The sequence below is a fragment of the Montipora foliosa genome, chromosome 12, assembly GCF_036669935.1.
Source record: "Montipora foliosa isolate CH-2021 chromosome 12, ASM3666993v2, whole genome shotgun sequence".
Classification (NCBI taxonomy): domain Eukaryota; kingdom Metazoa; phylum Cnidaria; class Anthozoa; order Scleractinia; family Acroporidae; genus Montipora; species Montipora foliosa.
The window spans coordinates 34,930,417-34,950,277 of record NC_090880.1 but is presented as its reverse complement, the minus strand read 5'-3'; the positions used below and the strand labels follow the sequence as shown (position 1 = coordinate 34,950,277).

The 19,861-nt window shown below is 40.4% G+C and overlaps 1 protein-coding gene and 1 pseudogene across 1 annotated transcript; both read left to right on the top strand.

The window, feature by feature from the left end:
* Window positions 1–84: 84 nt before the first annotated feature.
* On the top strand, window positions 85–9,152 carry LOC137979133 (uncharacterized). Its single transcript, XM_068826323.1, has 5 exons — window positions 85–145; window positions 3,049–3,259; window positions 3,506–3,824; window positions 6,620–6,872; window positions 8,383–9,152. The coding sequence occupies exons 2-5, from the start codon at window positions 3,104–3,106 to the stop codon at window positions 8,501–8,503; spliced, it is 849 nt and encodes a 282-aa protein (XP_068682424.1). The 5' UTR covers window positions 85–145; window positions 3,049–3,103; the 3' UTR covers window positions 8,504–9,152.
* A 949-nt stretch (window positions 9,153–10,101) lies between these two features.
* Window positions 10,102–17,390, top strand: LOC137978693 (uncharacterized; annotated as a pseudogene).
* Window positions 17,391–19,861: the final 2,471 nt, after the last annotated feature.

Sequence of the window (19,861 nt, the reverse complement as noted above, 5' to 3'; positions counted from 1 at the left end):
CGGCTTTCAACATAAACGATTGTTTCCGTGCACGTTCTTATTCCATATATGGATGCAATATCTGAGTTCCGACACGTGCTCACTGGTCTGGAATAGTACTGGAACAGTACATGGTCGAACAAGTCTTCGAGCAGATACAAAACAGGTTTGTTATCGCACTTTTCTTGAAATTTTGAGGTAAAATAGCTTTTATTTTTGTCCGAGGGCTTGACCTTGATATGGACGAGTGGAAAAAATGTTTTGGCTAGGCTTCGCAATTGCGTCCCTAGCCTGTGGTTGGAATCGTCCAAATTGTTGTTTACAACAACAAAGTCGTGATGAAAATTTTCGCAATATCGAGACTTTTCGTGAGATCTTGCGTCTACAATTTTTACAGCTAAAAATTTGTTTTTGGCCGGCATAAACGGTTCGAAATACCGTTCGTGTGGCCTCATGATCGATTATGATGGAAAGGTCGGATGTGTGCACAGAAAGGAAGAGGAAGAACGGAAATTTTTTTTGTTGGAATGATGGAATAATGCCATTTTGTGGGGTGGAATAACGGAATAACGACTTATATTGTCTGCAGTAAGTTGAATTTTTTTCAATGGGATAATGAGTTATTGTTTACTGGAATAATGGAATAACGAAAATTTTCGAGCAGAAACAATAACAACCCGATTATTCCTCTTCGACCCCCGAAACCGTGTCGCGATCGTACATTCTACAGTTAACGGAAACGTATGCTGGCGTCTTTAGAGTTAGGGTTAGAGAATCTTCTTGTAAAACGGTTATTGGAAAACTCTATGAAACGGTAAATTTGTGCTAGAGACGTATCTTCTTCCAGACCGGATGATCCATAGCCTATGTACATCCGCCCACCTCCCCTCAGAACTTAGGGAGCATTCGAGATGCGGATGGCAACCGGAAGTGAGCTGTTTTCCCTTTTAACTTTCCTTCACACAACCGCATTAATATTTCTAAGTATCTTTTCTCCGTTGGAGATGATTAGTGTAAACGTCTGGGAGACACCACTGTCCTGGAACGCGAAATTTTCCCTTCCGGTTGCCGTCCAGCTTGTCCCGGACGGATGTACCATCTCTAGTGTAAATTCTGTCACGTTCAAGAATTCTCTTTTGATTTGGCCGTCTCAGTGTTATCAGAAATAACCCACAAATAGCGGTGACAAAGAGCAGATATAAACGCATCATTTGAAATTATCTTTTACTTGACGTTTCGTATGCTTCTGCGTACATCTTCAGAAGTGACGGTTAATACAAAATTGGAGTTTAAATATACAGGATCGCTAACTTATAGACTATTAACTATTACTGAAGTAACAATAGAGGTGACAAAAACTAATAAAGGCACAGCTTTTCGGTGTTGACATATTCATTTAAGGTCGGCTTTAAATCGTTGATCACCAGTGTCTCCTTTATTTTACAGTGAGTGTTGGATGGCCCTTTCGCTAAAATTTCAAAATGATCCCATGTTAAACTGTGACAAGTTGATGTAAGATGGTTAGGGTGGGGCTCTTGCTTATCATGTTACATCAACTTGTCACAATTTAAAATGGGATCATTTTGAAATTTTAGCGAAAGGCGATCCCAGACTCACTGTAAAATATAGGAGACACTGGTGATCAACGATTTAAAGCCGACCGTACTTTAAACAAATATGTCAGCAGCGAAAAGCTGTGTCTATTAGTTTTTGTCACATCTATTGTTGCTTAATAGTTAATAAGTTAGTGATCTTGTTTGTATGCTTTAACTCCGGTTCTGTATTAACCATCACTTCTGAAGATGCATGCAGAAGCTTACGGACCGTCAAGTAAAAGATGCGTGAATATCTGATGTGTGTGTTATTGCATTGAAGAATTCCGACGTTTCATTTAGGGCCGGGTTGTCACGAACTTCTAAGTTCCGGAAAAAAAGGAAATGAAAAACCCGATTTTTTGTTCGGTATCCTGACGAAAAAATCGGCCCCTTTTGTTTTGGAAAGCAAAGAAAAATTCCGCTAGTGCTAGTTTTCTCAATTTTGCAACAATTTCCTTCAACTTGTAGCGCAACACTGTCTCTTTGCAAGCTGAAACAATTTGTTGCTTCTTTAACCAGCTTCGTGGCCAACTTGTCAGGCAACAAATCCAGTGTTGCAAGTCGCGTTAACTGATGTTGCGGAAAATTGAAGGAAGCTCAAATTTTGGCAGCAAATTGATGCAGTGGAACGACTTCTTAACTGCTTCAAAATTTTTCCATTTCGACTGCTGGCCTTCGTTTTCTTTTTTTATTTCGCGGACCAACGCCGTTCTCAAATCGTTTTCCTCGAGCTCCCTATTCGTGTGGTTCAAATTTGATGTTTCGTCTGACAATTTCCCACCTTCCTTCGCACACAGTATTCTTGTTTCTCCGTCAGCCGTATATTTTTGTTTCCATTTTTCGCGATGCCGCGCTTGTCAGCGACAACCAGTCACAAGTCTCATTGCATGAATTTTGTTGCCAAAAGTACTTAGCTCCCCTAAGCGGAAATGGAAATGCTTGTTAGCAGTTTTCCGTACGGTAAAATCTATGGAATCAAAGCAATAATGTTTTAATGAACAAATATGTTTAAATTATCTAGAGATGATCATACGACTAAAGCGAAGTGCTTCTTACCATAAAACCATATGTCTTTCTCTCTATTGAACTAGCTAGACTGCCAGCAGTGAGTCCTTTTAGTCACGGAAGCGAGTCTAGGCCACAGTTGTTCGAAGGGTGGATAGCGCTATCCATTGAATAACTCAATCAATTTTGCCAGTATTTATCCGCTGGATAGTGATTTATCCCATGGATAGCGTTATCCACCTTTTGAACAACCGAGGACAGGAGAGAATGCTACATTTCGCTCCATCGTCATTCTCCCCTGCTCTCGCTTTCGTAACCAACTGACTGCTAGCAGTCGTATTTTTAACTAAAACTGGAATCAGTCTCTGATCGTTTTCCCATTTAACTTATTGTTTGTGACCTTTGACAACGCCATCGTTATGAAAACTCGTTTCGTTGATGGCTTTTTGTGTTGTCTTTATCATTGCAGGCATACTTCTTATTTTGTCTCGTTTATGGGCATTAATCAGATGATTAATTGAACAATGAAGACGCCATTAACTCCACGAACTCTCGAGCTTTTCAAACCTCAAGGAACCGGTCTCCTCGACTTAATAGCTCCTGAGGTTTTCTATCAAATAATGGTTTTTCTACAACCTAAAGACATTCAAACTTGTATGTGCGTTTCAAAGAAATGGAAGGTGAGTTGTAGTTGAGTGATTTATATGCCCTTGGCTTTGATGTTTAAACACGGTGGCATCGAAAGCTTGCAGAGTCTCTAGCAGCCAAATTTTAATGTGGAATTTCAATTGGCCATTTACCAAGCATAATGGAGTTGGAGCTTGGGACCCTCGAAATCAATTTCCGTGAGAAATCAAAAGCGGGATTTTAACCCCAAAGGCAAGTATGTCTCCTGGCATAAAACGTCCGGTTCTTTCTTCTTTCAGTTGTTACTGTCGACAGGTTACTTCTGGAGGAACTACATGAACCATTCCTTCGACTTCGACGACGACAACGATGAAGAACTAACAGGCATTTTACACGAACTTGGCAGTGCGTGGTTCTTTGGGTGGGGCCAAGGGATGGTACAACCATTATCCGAGGGGGAATTGTTTGAAGAGTTCCCAAGGCGTTGGAAATGTGGGATAATTCACCCGGTTGGGTCTGATTCCCGAAATAGAGTGGATGATTATAAGGCAATGTACGAAGCGCTCTATCAGCTGCAGAAGCTTCAAGATGAAGTTTACGAGCGAGAGATTGTATATAGTAAGTAGCATTATAGTTTACAAGAATCGGAGCACTTCAACCTTCCCCAAGTTTTTTCGATGGCTGATGTCCAATGCAATCCTCAGCAGTTTTCTTGTACATCAGAATTTTAAACCGTCGAGAAAGCTGTCAGTTAAGGAGCTTTAGCAAGGACGATAAAGACTACGAAAACGGCACCGCAAAATATTACTTCACGTTGTGTAATCATTTCGCAACCATTCCAAGTTCTTCGGTGTGAAAAGTGTTTGTCAGCATTCTACGAATAATATTGATATGAACGGTGTGGCTGTTTGAACGGAAATTGAAACTTACGTCCTCCACATCACCTCAAATTTGATCTTGTAAGGTCTTTTTTTTTTTTTTTTTTTTTGCAAAGCAAGGAAAAGAAATGAACAAAAATGGGTCTTTTAACCAATTAATGATATTCTTGTTTTAAGCTGTTTCCCTTTCTCGTAGCCTTCGTCGTGGCTTTAAGTTCCTGTTAAGCAATCTTCACCTGGCTGCCAGCCACAACAAAGGAAATTCATCGACATGGAGAAATCGCGAAATGATTGGAAATACGTGAATTTATAATTTCCATTCGCGGTTTCCGAGCTGTCGTCGGGTTCTTTCTCAAACTTTCTGTTGTTTATTGTTTTGTTTCTCATGTTTGTAGCTCCTAAGCTCAGCCTTTCTTTGATTCGTTACGCACTGCTAATCAGCTGAGGTTGAATTCCAACAGACCAACACTCAGGGTCTTAAAATATTTGAGGAGAATTCACAGTCTTTGCTTCGTCCATTGGTCGCATATGGCTAGACTTTCTGGTCTTCGTAGATCAGAAAGACAAATCGAAGGGCCATTCAACACTATTGCTAATGAACTGTGCAATACATTGTAATGCGTATACGCTGTTCGCTCGTTGTTGGGTAACAGTCCCAGGTGTTTTTTGTGACGGTTATGATTGAGTGGGTAATTACTCGGTGGAGGTCTTAGCCAGTAAAAGGTACCACAAAATTTGGGGGGGGGGGGGGGAGGGGGCTGGGTGAGAAAAAGGGCTAAAGACCGTTAGACACGTTAAGTCGTGTCACGACGACTTCACTTTCTATCATAAAATCGGTAAAATGGGAAGACCCTTTCAGATCGACGACTTAAACGTGTCTTTCATGAAAAGGCCCAACGTTTCACTGTACCAGTCATGTTTTTAGATAGGGCTGTTTTGCTAAAGATAATGAATTTTCAGTTTACTTTTTAACTATATAGAGCAGTGTGTGCCATGATCGCATAGGAAGACACCGCAGGCGCCGAGCACCGTGCCTTTACTTGTACCACGGTACCCCCGGCTGGCGGTAGTGATGAGAGTACAGTAAGTGAATAGAGCTTCAAGAATTTAAGGGGGTGAAGCCTGGAGCAAAGTGTTTTTGCTTGGGGTGGGAAGTTGCTAAAACCTTAGCCTATTGGGTGGGAAGACTTTGTCATTGTGGGCCATTTTCAGAACCTGTTCGATTTTTTTGTTTCGATAAAACACTTCTTTTAAGTCTTAAGGTTGCAAAATAACAACGGGGAATAAAAGTGTAGACTATTATATTTTAAATTTGATGTCTAACCGTTACCCTTACCTTATTGTTGAAAATAGGAAGGAAATAATTAGATTTAAAGGGACACTTCGTGTTGTATATCAAAATTGGGCGTGCCTCAAAGCGAGTCTAAGTGCGAAGTCTCTGTGATGTTAATTAGTCCTACTTTACATATAAACAGCGTTCGTGCTACTCCTTGAAGTACTTGAAAAGCCCTGGAATTTAATTTTGGACTTCAAGGGCGCTTGAAAAGCCCTTGAGAAAAAGGATTTTGTGGAAAACTGCTTGAAAATTCCTTGAATTTTTGCTTGGGTGAAAATTGTTGAGATTGCATCATGCTAAGTTAAAGAGACATTTCAAAAATTGAGCCCAAAATTGACTATTAGGGAAACATTAAACACAAAAATTAAAATGCCCATGCGTGCGCTTAACTTGCAGGATGTGGTAAGGAACATCAAGGTAGGCTTTTTCAGCAAAGAAAACACTGAAGCACTATGTACGGCATAGAAATCTTCTTATAAAGACTCCTTGAAAACTCAGTTCCTGGTTATTGAAAACTCCTGGAATACTCCTGAAATTTTACAGACAAAATCCAGCATGAACCCTGTATAAATGAAAACTAATTTACATAAGAAAAACGTCGCACTTAGACTCGCTTTGAAGAGGAGGCAGACGCGAACTCGGAAATGGCCTATAAGGTGTATTTCTGGACAAAAGTACTTTTATGACAAGAAGCAGTTTGCCGTAATCGAGTCTGCGCGAAAATGGACGAATGCTCGAATACTTAATTAACTGAGCTTTTTCCCAATCTACTTATAGCAAGTCTCTAGTGAACTCTGGGTAGTTCCAGTCCTTTGTGGGGGCTAACGGACAGTTAGCGTTATTTTAGGTCAAGGTAAAGGCAGCAGTTTATCCTCAATTGAGGAGCAGCAGTTGAAGAAAGCGCGAGGGGACACTTCCCGACGCTTATTAAACGCTTGCGTCTTATTACTTTGCATATCTCGACATAACTGCAGAAAAGAATGGAAATTATCTTCTTGAAAGTTGTTTAAGCTGCTCGACGGGAAAATTAACAGTTAACATGCAAGAAATGAACGAAACAAGATTCTTAGACTTTTAGTAAGAGGCGAATTTTTCTTTTTGACTTTCTCCGTTTGCCGTAAACACGTCATGCTACTAGTATATCTCTCCATTTAGCATCTAGTACACATCGTTAACTATGGACGGTTTTCTTTTCACAGCTGGCTCTCATGAGAATAAAGGCGAATGTCCAATTGATGTGATTTTATTCCCTTGGGATCGCGATGAATTGCCGTCTCAAGAAGAAATTATGGAGATATTCCACCTCAACGCGAACCTTCAGTTAGATGTTAGGGTCATGAGATCAGAAGGGAACTTTGCCGATGAAAACGAACTTGAAAAAGTGTTTAAATGTCGGAGACAACTGCCTCACGAAAGCAGCTTCTTCGAAATTCTGCCCAAGGTTTTAGAGGGGTATGTTTAACAATAGTTAACAGGGTCCCATTTTTTTACCCTACGACGACATTTAACCACACCCATGAGATTAAGCTACAGTTTTTCCGGTGTCTTTTCCCCTAGACCGTAAAAGCGTTTAAGTTAAATGACCACGTGCGTGAAAACTGAGAATTTGTCCCAAAAGATACTGAATCCCGATTTTCCAGCACTTAGCACATCCGCTTTGACTCGTAGCTGTTTCAACGTGTGCGCATGCAACATGAGACCACGTTTTCTAGAGTGGACAGGCCAGACCTCAAAACCGTGGACTCTATACCCTTCTCTTTTATATTAGGGGGTGTTTACATGATACCGGTACGAGTTTCATTCTGGTACGAGTTCATCCCGGTTCTTACTTATCGCTCTGTATTTGTTTACATGATACCGGTGAAAAATCTTATACCAGTACAACTCATACCGGTATGAGTTCATCCCGGTAGTTGTACCGGATCGAAATTCTCATAACGGTATGAAAAGTTATGCCGGTATCATGTAAACGCTACATTGACTCCCATTCCGGTACGAGTCGTCAAGTCGTGGTGGACTGGGACTATTGACGCATGCGTTGTATTTCTAAATATTGGACGCCATTATTGTTTTGGTTCATGCGTCATCCCTGTGTCAATATTTGTGTCGTCCATGTAAACGCGGTATGAAATTGACAACTCTTACCAGAATGAAACTCGTACCGGTATCATGTAAACACCCCCTTGGTGTGAGGATTCATTAACACCCGACAGGAACAAGAGTTGTGACACGGGGCCTAGGGTTTATTGTTCTTTGAAGAGGAAATTACAGTGGTAGCACTTTCTTCCCAATAGACCAAATCAACTAACTCTATGTTGTACCCAATTCAAATCTCCCAGGATTGAAGGGGCTATGTCACGCAAAATGATTTGATTTCGCAAAAATTTTCCCAAAATGGCCAAAAAGTAGAATGAAACATTGCAATAACCACTTACAACTGTTGAACAACATAACAGAAATACAGCAAAAGGAAAGAGAAGCATGGATAGACACAAATGGATAAGATTGAAAAGGACTGCATTTGAGTAATCTTGCAAAAGGTTGGCCCGACATTTTTCAAGTTTATGGCAAATGGCCTTGATACAGGTCGTTCTTGCTCAGAATCATCTTGTTTGTGATATAACGATAATTTTATCCGTAAAGGATTCCACATTACCATTTTCGAGTTTTAAACTCGTGATTAATTAACTAAAGATTTCTGAATTCTCCTAAACACCCTAAAATAACGTGACATAGCCCCTTAGAGATTTTTTGTGTATTGTATTTTCATGATAATGTAGCATTCACATTTAATTGAAACGGAAATGCCTGGTTTTATTCCCAAAGGGTTTGAATTGGGTAAAACATCGAGTTAGCCAATTAGGTCCATTATTTTTGAGACTGAGCAAAACTTCGGAGGTCGAACTCGATGTCTCCCACGCTGTAGTTCGATGCCAACGTATTATGTGTGTTTTGTTGTCAGGTATGTCCAAGTGTCGGTGGATTATCGAGGTCGAAGTCGGACTTTCAGGCCCTGCCCGGTTTTCATTTTAACTCAACTTTCCCCTGGTTGGTGTGGAGGAGTCTTAACGGGGGTCTGGTAACGAAAACAACATCGTCTGGATTACATTCCATATATGGGTTTGTCCCGGCCTTGCGGACTGGGGACATCGCAAGAACACGTTGCCTTAGATAATTCTGCAAGGAAACCCGGCTGGATTAAAAGTACGTTGATTTAGTCTGTGAACAAACATCATCTCTCAAGAATGCAGACGTTCTATATTCACAAAAAATGGAACAAATGTTACCGAAAAACGGCTAAGCTTTCTTTGCTGTCGAAATGTAGTTCTCTACGACACGTAAAGAAAACGAACACTTTCAGTGACGACGGAGGCGTATGTACGCCAAATACGGCCCTTATAGGTTGCATCCTGATTTTCGCGTCTCGAAGAAAAGAAAAGAAAGTTGAAGTTATTACGTCAATCATATATGCGTTGGTGTGGATTGGTTTTATCATTCATTTGCAGTCAAAGAATAGTTGGCCGGCATTGCAATGAAATCGTTCAACAATTGTAATGAAGTCCTCTTCAGGGCAGTTATTAAAAAGTATTATAAAGAAATTGACAGTTTTACTGCGAGTCGCTGCTAACAGTACCAGCATGCTGTTACAGATGTAGGCTGTAAACTAAAATTTGCCATGAACAAGACGAAAATCTCGAAGAGAAGTTGTAAATAAAAGAACACATAAATTGATGTTGGCCTGTGTGTGGACCCGTATATGTCAGTTGGGAGAAACCATGACCATTCCTTTATTCAACCTGCATAACTGGCGTTATTTGGCTCGGGAAGGGGGGGGGGGGTCTTGAGCCATGCGAGACACGCGAGGGAATAAAAAAGGAAAAAAATAAGGGATGGTGGTTATATTTTCTCCCTTACTCAGCAGAGTGCATGTGTTCCCCCTCCTTCTCGTAACGCCTAAACAATAATTTAGTGTTTTTCTTTGTGGTATATTCGCAATTCAAATTTTCTGTTTTAGTTTTGTTTACGAACGCGACCAACGGCGGGTTTGCAGTTTTGTGTCAAACTCGCTTGAAACTGAAACTTGTTTCCTGGTTTTCTTTGAAATATTACACTATAAACGTTAAATTAAATAATTTATCAAGTCCTGAGTGTAACAAAACGTACCACGTCCGTTAACTACGCAAACGGGAGACTCAGGTAGCAGTTCGAACCACGAACAACCAGGGTGGGCTGTAACGCTTTGGTTTCTGTTGATCTGCTAGTTATTGGCCTATTTCATTTCCCAAAACACGTTTCCCATTGGCTAGGCTTTTTAACCAAAAAAGGCAATTAGGTAGGCAGAAGAAAGCGGTCATAATTCAGTCTGCTGATCGAGATCTCGAACCATTTATACATCCATGCCATTGAAAATAGTCCCGTCTTTCGCGGACAGTAGTATTTAGAAAACACACGATACACATTTTTAATCAAATTCTAGTGCAGTTGGCTTTCTGAGCACCGATGAATCCCAACCAATGAGAAAATATTCTTTCTTTCCAGGGTGTTGATCAAAACTGCAAATGCATTACTGAATTTCAATTTCACGTCAAGGTTGTGTCATTCGAAACCAGCGTCACTTTTCACTTTCAAGGTTGTCGCTGGGAAATAAAAGATGTCATTATTTATTCAGAAACCATAGATTGAGTTTAAGGACACTGAACTCCTTCTCTGATGGATGGCTTTCAGTCGACTCATCTCCTTTCTAGAATTGCGTTCATTTGCGTCCTCTTTGTTGCTGGTACTCAAGGTCAGTTAATTTTTACCCTGATTTCTTCTCGGCATTAGTTTTCACCGAAGGCCCCTCCCAAAGTTTTGAAAGCATTCTGCGTTAAGGGCCCTCGCGCTTAAAATAATAGCAATTCTACAGGCTGACATGCTGAAATTTGCGTTTCTCCAGAAGTCAGCAACTTCAGGAACAAGATTTAAAAAAGGGAGTTTTTAGGCCAAGACCGAGAGGAGATGGACCGTTGAAAGTTAAAAAAAAAATTTTACTTTACGACAAGCAACTCCTTGCCGTTACCCGTTTGTCATTTCACGTGAAAGCGAAGCAAAATTTCCGTACTAATATTCCACAAACTTTAATACTGATTTAGAGTTGCTTATGCCACGAACTTTGTTGCCGAAAGAGCGCCTCGATTCGGCGTTAAGCGAACTTTTGGATACGAATCTCTGAAATGCAACTTTCTCTGAAAAATGTGGAATTCCTGGTCTCATTGGTTCAGCTGAGGTCCCATGATTTATGAGTCAAATGGACAATGAGTCATGAATCAATGAGACTCACAGTCAATATAGCAATAATTTATTGGTTAAGCCTAAGCCCTCGTTTTAGTGATTAGGTCTAAGCACTCTCTGAAATTTTAGCTTTCATTTTATGGGTTAGGGTAACTGCACTAACTCATTGACTCATGACTCATAACTCATTGATTCATTGACTCAAATACTTGATACTCGGTTTAGCTTGGAACATTCCTTGCCAAAAAAAGTCAGTGCGGTCACATGATTTTCACTTGAGTGATATCTTCAAAAAAAGGAGAGTTCAGCGCTGTAGATAGTGTATCGGACATAGCAACGGCCTTTGGCTGGTGAGGTAATCGACTCTTATCTCTCAAAAAGTGAGTTTAAGTCTTTCTTCTGTGGCAAGTTGATAAATGCCCTCAAAAAACGTTTTCTTGCCTCCGAGCAGGCTCTCCGAGGGACTGGGGTGTGGTGCCACACCCCACTCCGTGCTCGCAGCCTAGAAAAACGGTTTTCGATGGTGACAATCCTGTCAGCTCTTAAGTTAACATCCTGAATAATCGAATTTGAGACTTTCTTATACTTTTCTCTCCCCTTTCTCATTTCCTTTACTTCTCTTTCGTTCTTTTTTCATGTCAACTAGGATAGTGGTAGAGTCCATTTGGTTTCCTTCCATTCATTGGCTGGGAATGGGTGATTTTGCGTTTGTAAGGGACCTTGTGTGCTGTCATACCTCTTGTATTTAAAAAATACAGGCCAGTAGCGGTACTTCGGAACTATTTGGCTGAGCGATGCACCATGACAATGCACCACGTGATTTCGACCCGCTTAGACCATCTCCTATTTTGGCCGATTGATTGGTTCAACTTTAGTTGAACGAATGTTGGGAAAAAGTTGAAACCGGTTAAACTAGCTTTTAGTCTCCGAAGCGAAAGGAGAGAAATGTGTGTTAGTCCGCTGTCATAATCATAGTGATAAGGGATGAATTCGTTGATTAATAAATAATAATAATAATAATAATAATAAAAATAACAATAATAATAATAATAATAATAATAATAATAATAATAATAACAGAAGTACTTTGTGCGCATTTCTAATCGCAATGCGCCTACAATTTAAATGGAAATGAATATCCAATTTATGTTTAGTATAAGAATCTAATATAAAATATTAATAGTACATAAAATTATGTTCATATAGTATTCATATAATGAGCATATAATATTCATAAAGTGAACATATAGTATTAATCTGAAAAGTGTTTTTTAAACAAATGCTTTGAGCCGAGATTTAAACGTTTCTGTAGTTTCTGATTCTTTATTATATCTCTCAGATAGTGCGCGCGCTGTAATTGGCTAAATTAGCGGGCCGTATTCTACAGTACGGTCCGCTGTACAGCCCGCTAAATTTAAAATTTCGACAAAACATCATCTAGCGAGTTTTTCATGTCATTTCTGTTGCATAAACTTGTACTGAAAACTGTTTGAATCTTGCAAGCAACTATTTCAAACTTAACAGCCAAGAAGATTTAGTTTTTGGGATTTTGGCACGGCATTCTTTGTGGCAGTTGAACCTTCCGCTTCACTTTGACTAGTTTCCTTGCCCGCGCGCCGGTTAACCTCAGAGATATAATAAATATCTTCCTAACCTCGTTTTCTCGGTCCGTACTGTAAGTTACGGATCCTCGTTTTTTCCCGTTGATTTATGGCCCAAGCGCGAAGCGCGCGGGCCATCAATCAACGGGAAAAAACTCGGTCCGTAACTTACAGTACGGACCTCGAACTCGGTTAGTAAGAGGTTTTGCTCTCTCTCTTTCGGGCATGCGCAAAAGAGAAGAGCTCTGGGGTCGAGAGACTGAGTTAACACCTTCTATTAGAACAGAAGAAAGAAACAAGTCAATGCGTCTGCAAATGTTGTTTGTGCTGTAAGTGTGAGCCATCCCTACCAGTGCTAATTACACAATCACTTTATAAAATTTCAGGTCTTCAGAAAGGAAACGTCAACATCGTGTATGTTTCCCTTTCGGGACAAGACACCGACACCTGCGGTGAGTTTTCTGATCCATGTCGTACAATAGATCAAGCCGTTTATCGGATAGACTGGGATGGCTACATTTATCTAAATGGGTCTGGCACCAAGTTGCAACCTTTTACCTGCAAGGGAGACCGTGAGAATGCTATTGCGCATGATCAGGATCTAGGAATTTCAATCGACAAAAGTGTCTCGATGGAGGGATTCGAATCTACGCCTTACGTTGCATGCGAAAAAGGATTTCACTTTTACAAATACCAGAGAAGAGTGAGAGTGAAGTTATCTGGGATTGCTTTTAACGGGACTCCCCTCATGTTCGACGATTGTGATCAAGTTCAGCTCATAAACTGCTCCCATAAAAACACAATGAAACCTGTCACCGTTACGACAACAACAATTCCAGTCTTTCGTTTTGATATCCAAGGAGCCCTTTTCTTTCAAAACAGCTATCACTGTGTGAAGATCACGGTAGGGGAGGGCAGCTGCCATTCTCTCTTCATGGAAATAAAACGGGCGAGATTTCAAGAAAATGGAGTGCTTGACATTGAACGACATGTGTCACTCAAGGCTCTTATCTCCATAGCAACACACGATCGGGCCTATTCAAGTCTAAGGCGTGTTCACCTTTCTTTCTCTGATGTTACGTGCACGAGAAACACTATGCCATTCTTGATTTTAGATGTACTCACAGCAATGACTAAAGAACTATACACAAACGTAGAGATACTAAACAACAGCTTCTCTAATTCACATAACAAAGACAAAAGACACTTTACAGACGGGATGTATATTTCTAGAGCAGGAAAGCCCGACGTTAGCTTTGTGAATTTCATCTGCGCTAACAACAGTAACAACCTAGCTCTGAGATGCATCAAGATCTCTTCCAACTCGACCAAAGTGAATATCAAAAATTCATTGTTTATTGAATTAAAAGTAAGAAGTGGAAAAGGCGGAGCCGTGTCAGTTGTCTGCAAGCGTCACTCTTCTTTGGTCGTGACAAATACCACTTTTGCGAATACCTCTGCTAATTTCGGAGGTGGGGCTATTTTTCTCGACGCTTCTGTGAAAGGAAACTTAAGACTAAACCTCACCAATGTTAATTTCACGAACTGTGACGCACAAACAGAAGGGTCGGCAGTGATGGTCGGCAAATCACACCAACTCAAGGCCAAGCCAATAAAGTATACTTTGTATGCGCAGATAAAAAACGTTCAAATCAAAAATTGTTACAGTCTCGACAGTGCTATCTGTCTAATGCTAGGAAGCGGCCACGTGACATTTGAGCAGTTTCATTGGACAGGTTTCAAACACGAAACCGCGGGCGCTATATACGTGGGAGGCCCCTTGGCAAGACAGAGGTTACTATTAAAGAATCCTCTTTCACCAATGGGGGCATTTTTGCGAGGATTACAGCTTTGAAGAAGCATAAGGGATGTGTACGGATAGTGAATACCTCCATGTTTAATAGCCAAGATAGCGCTTTGGTGATAAGTCCTAAATACAAAATCTCTCTTCTCAACACAACAATCTCATCGAGCAAGCACGCTTTGGACATATCCGAATCTGCTCGAGGGAGGAGTCTTTTAAACCCTGTTCAAGTTGCCATTGACAACTGCACCTTTACAGACAACGTGTATGACGTTAATTTAACATTGAGAGACCCTCGTTCAGTTTCGTTCACAATCGTAAACTCGATTTTCAAGGGCACAACTTCGAAGATTCAGCGCCATGGTCACGCTGTTCGCTTCGTTGTGCCACCTTTGAAGAAACTTAATCGCTCAACAGCCAAAATAACCCTGGACAAAGTTATTTTTGATTCTCGCCCAGCCAGCAGTTTCGCACTTTTCTTTCCAGGCAAGAAAACCATAATAGTGCGAAGGTCAATATTCCACCGTTGCGCATCTTTTCGAAGAGAAGAATGGGATTGCGGGAACAGCAAGTCATTTTACGTGACTTCGTCAGGAGCAATTTCGATCATGTCGATCATTGACAAACCCTGGAAACTTGGATGCTGTCAGCGAAACACTCAAGACAACACCCACCCCCAGTGGAGATACGACAGTCACGTGACATTTGAGGATACGATTTTTCAAGAAAACGCTGGTTTATACGCAGGTGCTGTGTTTGTAAGCAACGGATTTACAACCTTTCAAAATTGCTCCTTCGAAAATAACCTCGCGGCGCGAAAAACAGGCCAAGTCTATTCCTCTTATGGTACCGGCAGAGTAGAATTTTACAACTGCTCTTTTTCGAGTTTTCAAAGGATGAATGCAACTCTCGGAGTGTATTTTGGCCATGTTGCTTTCTTTTACTCAGAAAGTGAGGGGTCTGTTGTATTTTGGAACACCTCTATGATATCAGCCGTCGAGCAAAGGAGTTCCTATTCTGTTCTCGAGATTACAAACGGAGCCTACGTCGATATTGATGAGAACACGATTATCCAGTGCAGACGGAACCAGTTGTCCCTTCAAAATGCGACGCACTTTATTTACACGGAAAAACGAAAAAAGCGTTATTGTCTAGTAAATGTGACTGTCCTTAGGTTCTCGTGTAGGCTGTGCTCGCCTGGTTATTACAGCCTTCAAACAGGACACTCTCATGGACTTACTGTGAACGATTCTTTCCGATGCCAGCCATGTCCGTTAGGGGCCACATGCATTAGAAACGACAAAAACATAGCAGCCAAAGAGGACTTTTGGGGATACAAAATCCCAGACCAACGACCAATGAAGCTGAAATTTGTTCCCTGCCCAAAGAAATACTGCCGGACTCCGAACCCGCGATCGGAATCGTCAGCATACAATAGTTGTTTTGGTAACAGGACGGGTTTCCTATGCGGTCAGTGTGCCCCTGGTTTCTCTGAGTCACTGTTTACCGCCGAGTGCAAGCGAGCTACAAAGTGCAGTCATTATCTGTGGATTTTCATCTTTTCATATTCGTTTGCATTAGCCTTATATCTCATCACTAAACCTCCTCTTTTGTACTTCGTAAATGAAAAACAAATCCTCTGGTTCATCAAAAAGAACAGAAATTTACCAACTGATAACATTCGCCAAGAAAATGAAAAATTGGACAGTGGATATTTAAAAATTGTTTTCTACTACTACCAAGTTGCGGACTTGCTATTGGGAAATTCACTAGAGGAAGTGATCCCCAAGTTTCCTTTCACCTTAGCTCTTCTCTCCGCATTCAATTTTGAAGTGCAAGCCATTTATAGAGGAATCGATTGTCCTTTACCAGGACTAACGGCAGTGACAAAACAGTTGCTTCTATCCGTTGCGGTGTTTGGCACAATGGCAAATGTTTGTCTTATATATTGCATTCACTTTGTCCTCAATTTGGTGCGCAAAAGGGCGAGAAGACCGCCAGTGTCTCACTACATGGCTGTCGTCTTGGAGATACTGTTGCTAGGTTATGACAGGCTTGCGGAAACATCACTGGTATTGATGCAATGTGTCAGCATTGGCTCCAAGCAGCGATTGTTCATTGACGGGAACACGCCGTGCTGGCAGACTTGGCAGTACCTTCTTCTAGGTTACATAATCGTGTTTTTAGTTCCATTCATTGCTGTTTTGTATTGCGGTTCTTTAAAGCTGCACAAGTCCTCCATTTCTGCACGAGCGTTCCTAGCAGCCTGCGTTATTCCTCTACCGTTCTTAGTCTACTGGCTCTTGAAGTGGGTTTTTAAAAGAGGGTACGGAAGAGAAGAACGCGGAGAAAGACGCGCGGCTACTAGTTGTTCGGACAAAGAAGTTATGAAGGTCTTGCAAGAACCATTCCGCGCTCCTATTGGCGAGAACGGTGGAGCGCTCTACTGGGAAAGTGTTCTCATTGGTCGACGGCTCATTCTTCTTACATTCCATTCCTTCATTCAAAACGCCATGCTTCGTTTTTTTCTCATGGCTGGAGTATGTGACTTCATGGCGATCCATCACATTGTTAAAAAACCTTTCCGCGACCCCAAAGCCAACAAAATTGAAGCGATCTCCCTGATAACGTTGGCTATCGTTGCTAAAATTAGCCTGATCAAAGCCACTCTTTTGTCTTCTGGAATAGATGCCAAGGCGCAAAACCAGCTCTACATCGAGGGGATGGAGTGGTTTGAATTTGTGGCCATAAGCCTTGTTCCTTTCCTTATTTGTTTGCTGGCTGTTTTGGCTTTCCTGTCACAGATAGTACGTTTGATTGTTCTTATTGCAAAGAAAGGCATCATCTATATGCGTTGTCGTGACTCGCAGAGATCACGTGAAGATTTGCAAGAACCTTTGCTCAATAACCAAGGGGTTCAATCTTAAGATGGTTCTTGTAACCCCCTCTCTGGTGACTTTTATAAATGACAAGCAAGTTATTTTTACCTGGCCTCAGTGGAGAGATGCATCATTTCTCATTTCGACAGTGAGTCGAGGATACTCGGAAAAAACCAAGAGTTCCTTTCCACGAGTCGAAACGAGGACCTTCAAATTACTACTTTCGATGCTCTTCTTCTGAACTGAAGTGGACTCATTTGAGTGGTGTCATTTTAAACTAGGTTTTGGTAAAAGAGATTATTTCTCATTTCGATGCTAATTCGGGAATAATCAGAAAAAAAATTTCGAGTATCACGAAAGACCAAAAAATATATCGCTGTGAAAAAAATAGAATCGCACAAATTTCTGCATCTATTTACACGGGAGTCCTCTTAGAATGGAATGATTATTACAGGTTCAATAACACTCGGAAAGTCTTACCTCGTCTTTAATTAATTCGTTTAGTTTACATACAGTTCAGCTATCAAACAACAGCATTGATGCCTGCTTAATTTCACGAAATACCTTTTTGTTCGATGTCACCGGCTATCTGACCTGACTTGCGTTTCTCGCATGTAAGTCCGACTAAGCACCCATTTCAAACAGCGCTGAAAACCAGTATGTAAGTCCACGCACCCATTTTAAAACGGTTAGCTTTCAATAACTGCGTGGATATGTCGTTCAAGGTTAGGGTTAGAACCTGTATATTAACCATTCTAACAAGACTCCGGTATGAATAGCAAATATCGGTAGGTGTACAGGTCCAATACGAATAGCCACTGCCTATTTCTTGAGGGAACAAAGATGACATTACAGGTCTGTTATATGGACCTGACAACCTATGACAGTGGTATCGAATTTCTAACAATCTGAAAGACACTCAAGTGAGAACATTTTAAAACGCAAAACAATGGCTACGCCCAAGTGTTACAAAATTTTGTACAGTTTTTCTGTTCCCTGGAAATCAGCAACACAAAATCAAATGAGCAAACCTCAAATCTTAATTTTTCCTTTTTGCTTAATACCCCCTCCCCCTCCATCACCCCCCCCCCCCCCCTCCATCACACACAAGTTGATTTCATGGATGGTTCCACTAGTTTGTAGAATTTACTTAAACTGGAATAATGACCTAAAATATGCTAAAAAATGAGAAGTTGCAATTTACATGATGTTCATATCATCATAACTTTTGTAGTTCCAACGCTCCCTAATTGACAGGGCAGCACAGGGGAATTTTTAAAAAAAGAGCCCTTGAATTTTCTTATTATATATGAGTGGCAAAAAGCCAAATCAAAACTTGTTAGCTTCATGTCCAGAGATTACTTTGGATGAAATATTTTTCACACATGGAATTAACTATTATGAAATCTCCACAACTTTTTTCCATTCCTTTAAAATTTTCATTAATTTACATAATTATTCTGTCTCCTATGTAGGGTAGGATTTTATCACAAGCAAAAAGTGCATTAATTATTCTCCTTAATGACCAATCTTCAACATTAATTCACAAGTTAATACTTAGGTACCTATTTTGCCTTTCCCAATCTTGCAAGTCTTCTAATAATTAGGATGAAAGTGGCAATCTTTATGAAAGAGTACAATCAAGTCCTGTTGATAGTCACCGAACTCCTGTGAAATCAGCTGGATTGTTTATGGTCCTCCAGTTTTAAACTATGATGCCCAAGTTTCCTCATTGTAACCAAAGTAACCGATGACGTGATGTATATAAGCTGGTAAATAAGCATAAGTAGTGTACACAGACATCCCAAGAATTGTTACTAAAGTTGTATCTATGAGAGACCAGTTAAGGACCACAAAACATTTTGCGATTTAAATATTTAACATGACAGGCATTCTTCACATCAAAACAGATCATGTACCTATCGAAATTAAGCATCAGCAGCCCATCAGGTTTTTAATTTTTTTAATTTGGACGCCAGAATTCTTATCTCCTGTGTAGAGTATTAAAATGCTATCATCATACAAAATGTAGTCCAATCAACACTGGGTTAGTTTACAGACATTTTTCCACAGGAAAAGTCAAATACCTAAGCAGGGTTTTCAGTAACTTTTCAAAGTACCAGATATAATAATGAATGACCAGACATGGTTATTTTCTGTTGTAAGGCTGATTGCAACCGCCTTGGGACGAACCCTCAAAGAGGTATGGATCCCCTATTCCCCTTCAAATAATTAAGTTCTATTACACTCTCAGATATGCTGTTTACATTCTTGAGTTGGCAAAAAAAAAGAAATCTAAACTTATCACATCAATGAAATGCCAACAAATCGATTCTTCCGTAACAAAATGAGGCAATGTGACTTCTATTTATCAGGCATGATTATCTTGTGTTTTTTATCCTACGCCTTCATGACACACTCAAGTCCAAAAAGCAAAAAAGAAGCCAATTAATCTACAAAATTATAGCACCGAAGTACCGGACGTGAAAATTATGACAAAAAAACTGGACGAAATGCTCAGCCTTCGAAATGTCTGGCCACCGGCCTCAAACAAAAAGCCTGCCTAAGTGTGGAAGAGTGTCAAAGCTTCAGATTAAAAATTTGGATTTATCAGACAAGTTGATAAAAGTACACTGTAAGAAAGACCTGTTAGCTAACAATAATATTCCAGCATTAGCTCCTCATCAAATATTAGCCCTTCACACATTCACTTTTATGATGTCACTCTGTCTTATACTAGATGATGTTATTAATAAATGGGGGTCAGTAGAGGAGTGAAACCCGATTAATAACCACGATTAGAAGTAACCATGAAATGCAATGACGAAACAAATGCACAGGATAATCATAAAAAAAGAGAATTCAAGAAAAAGGATGATTTGATTT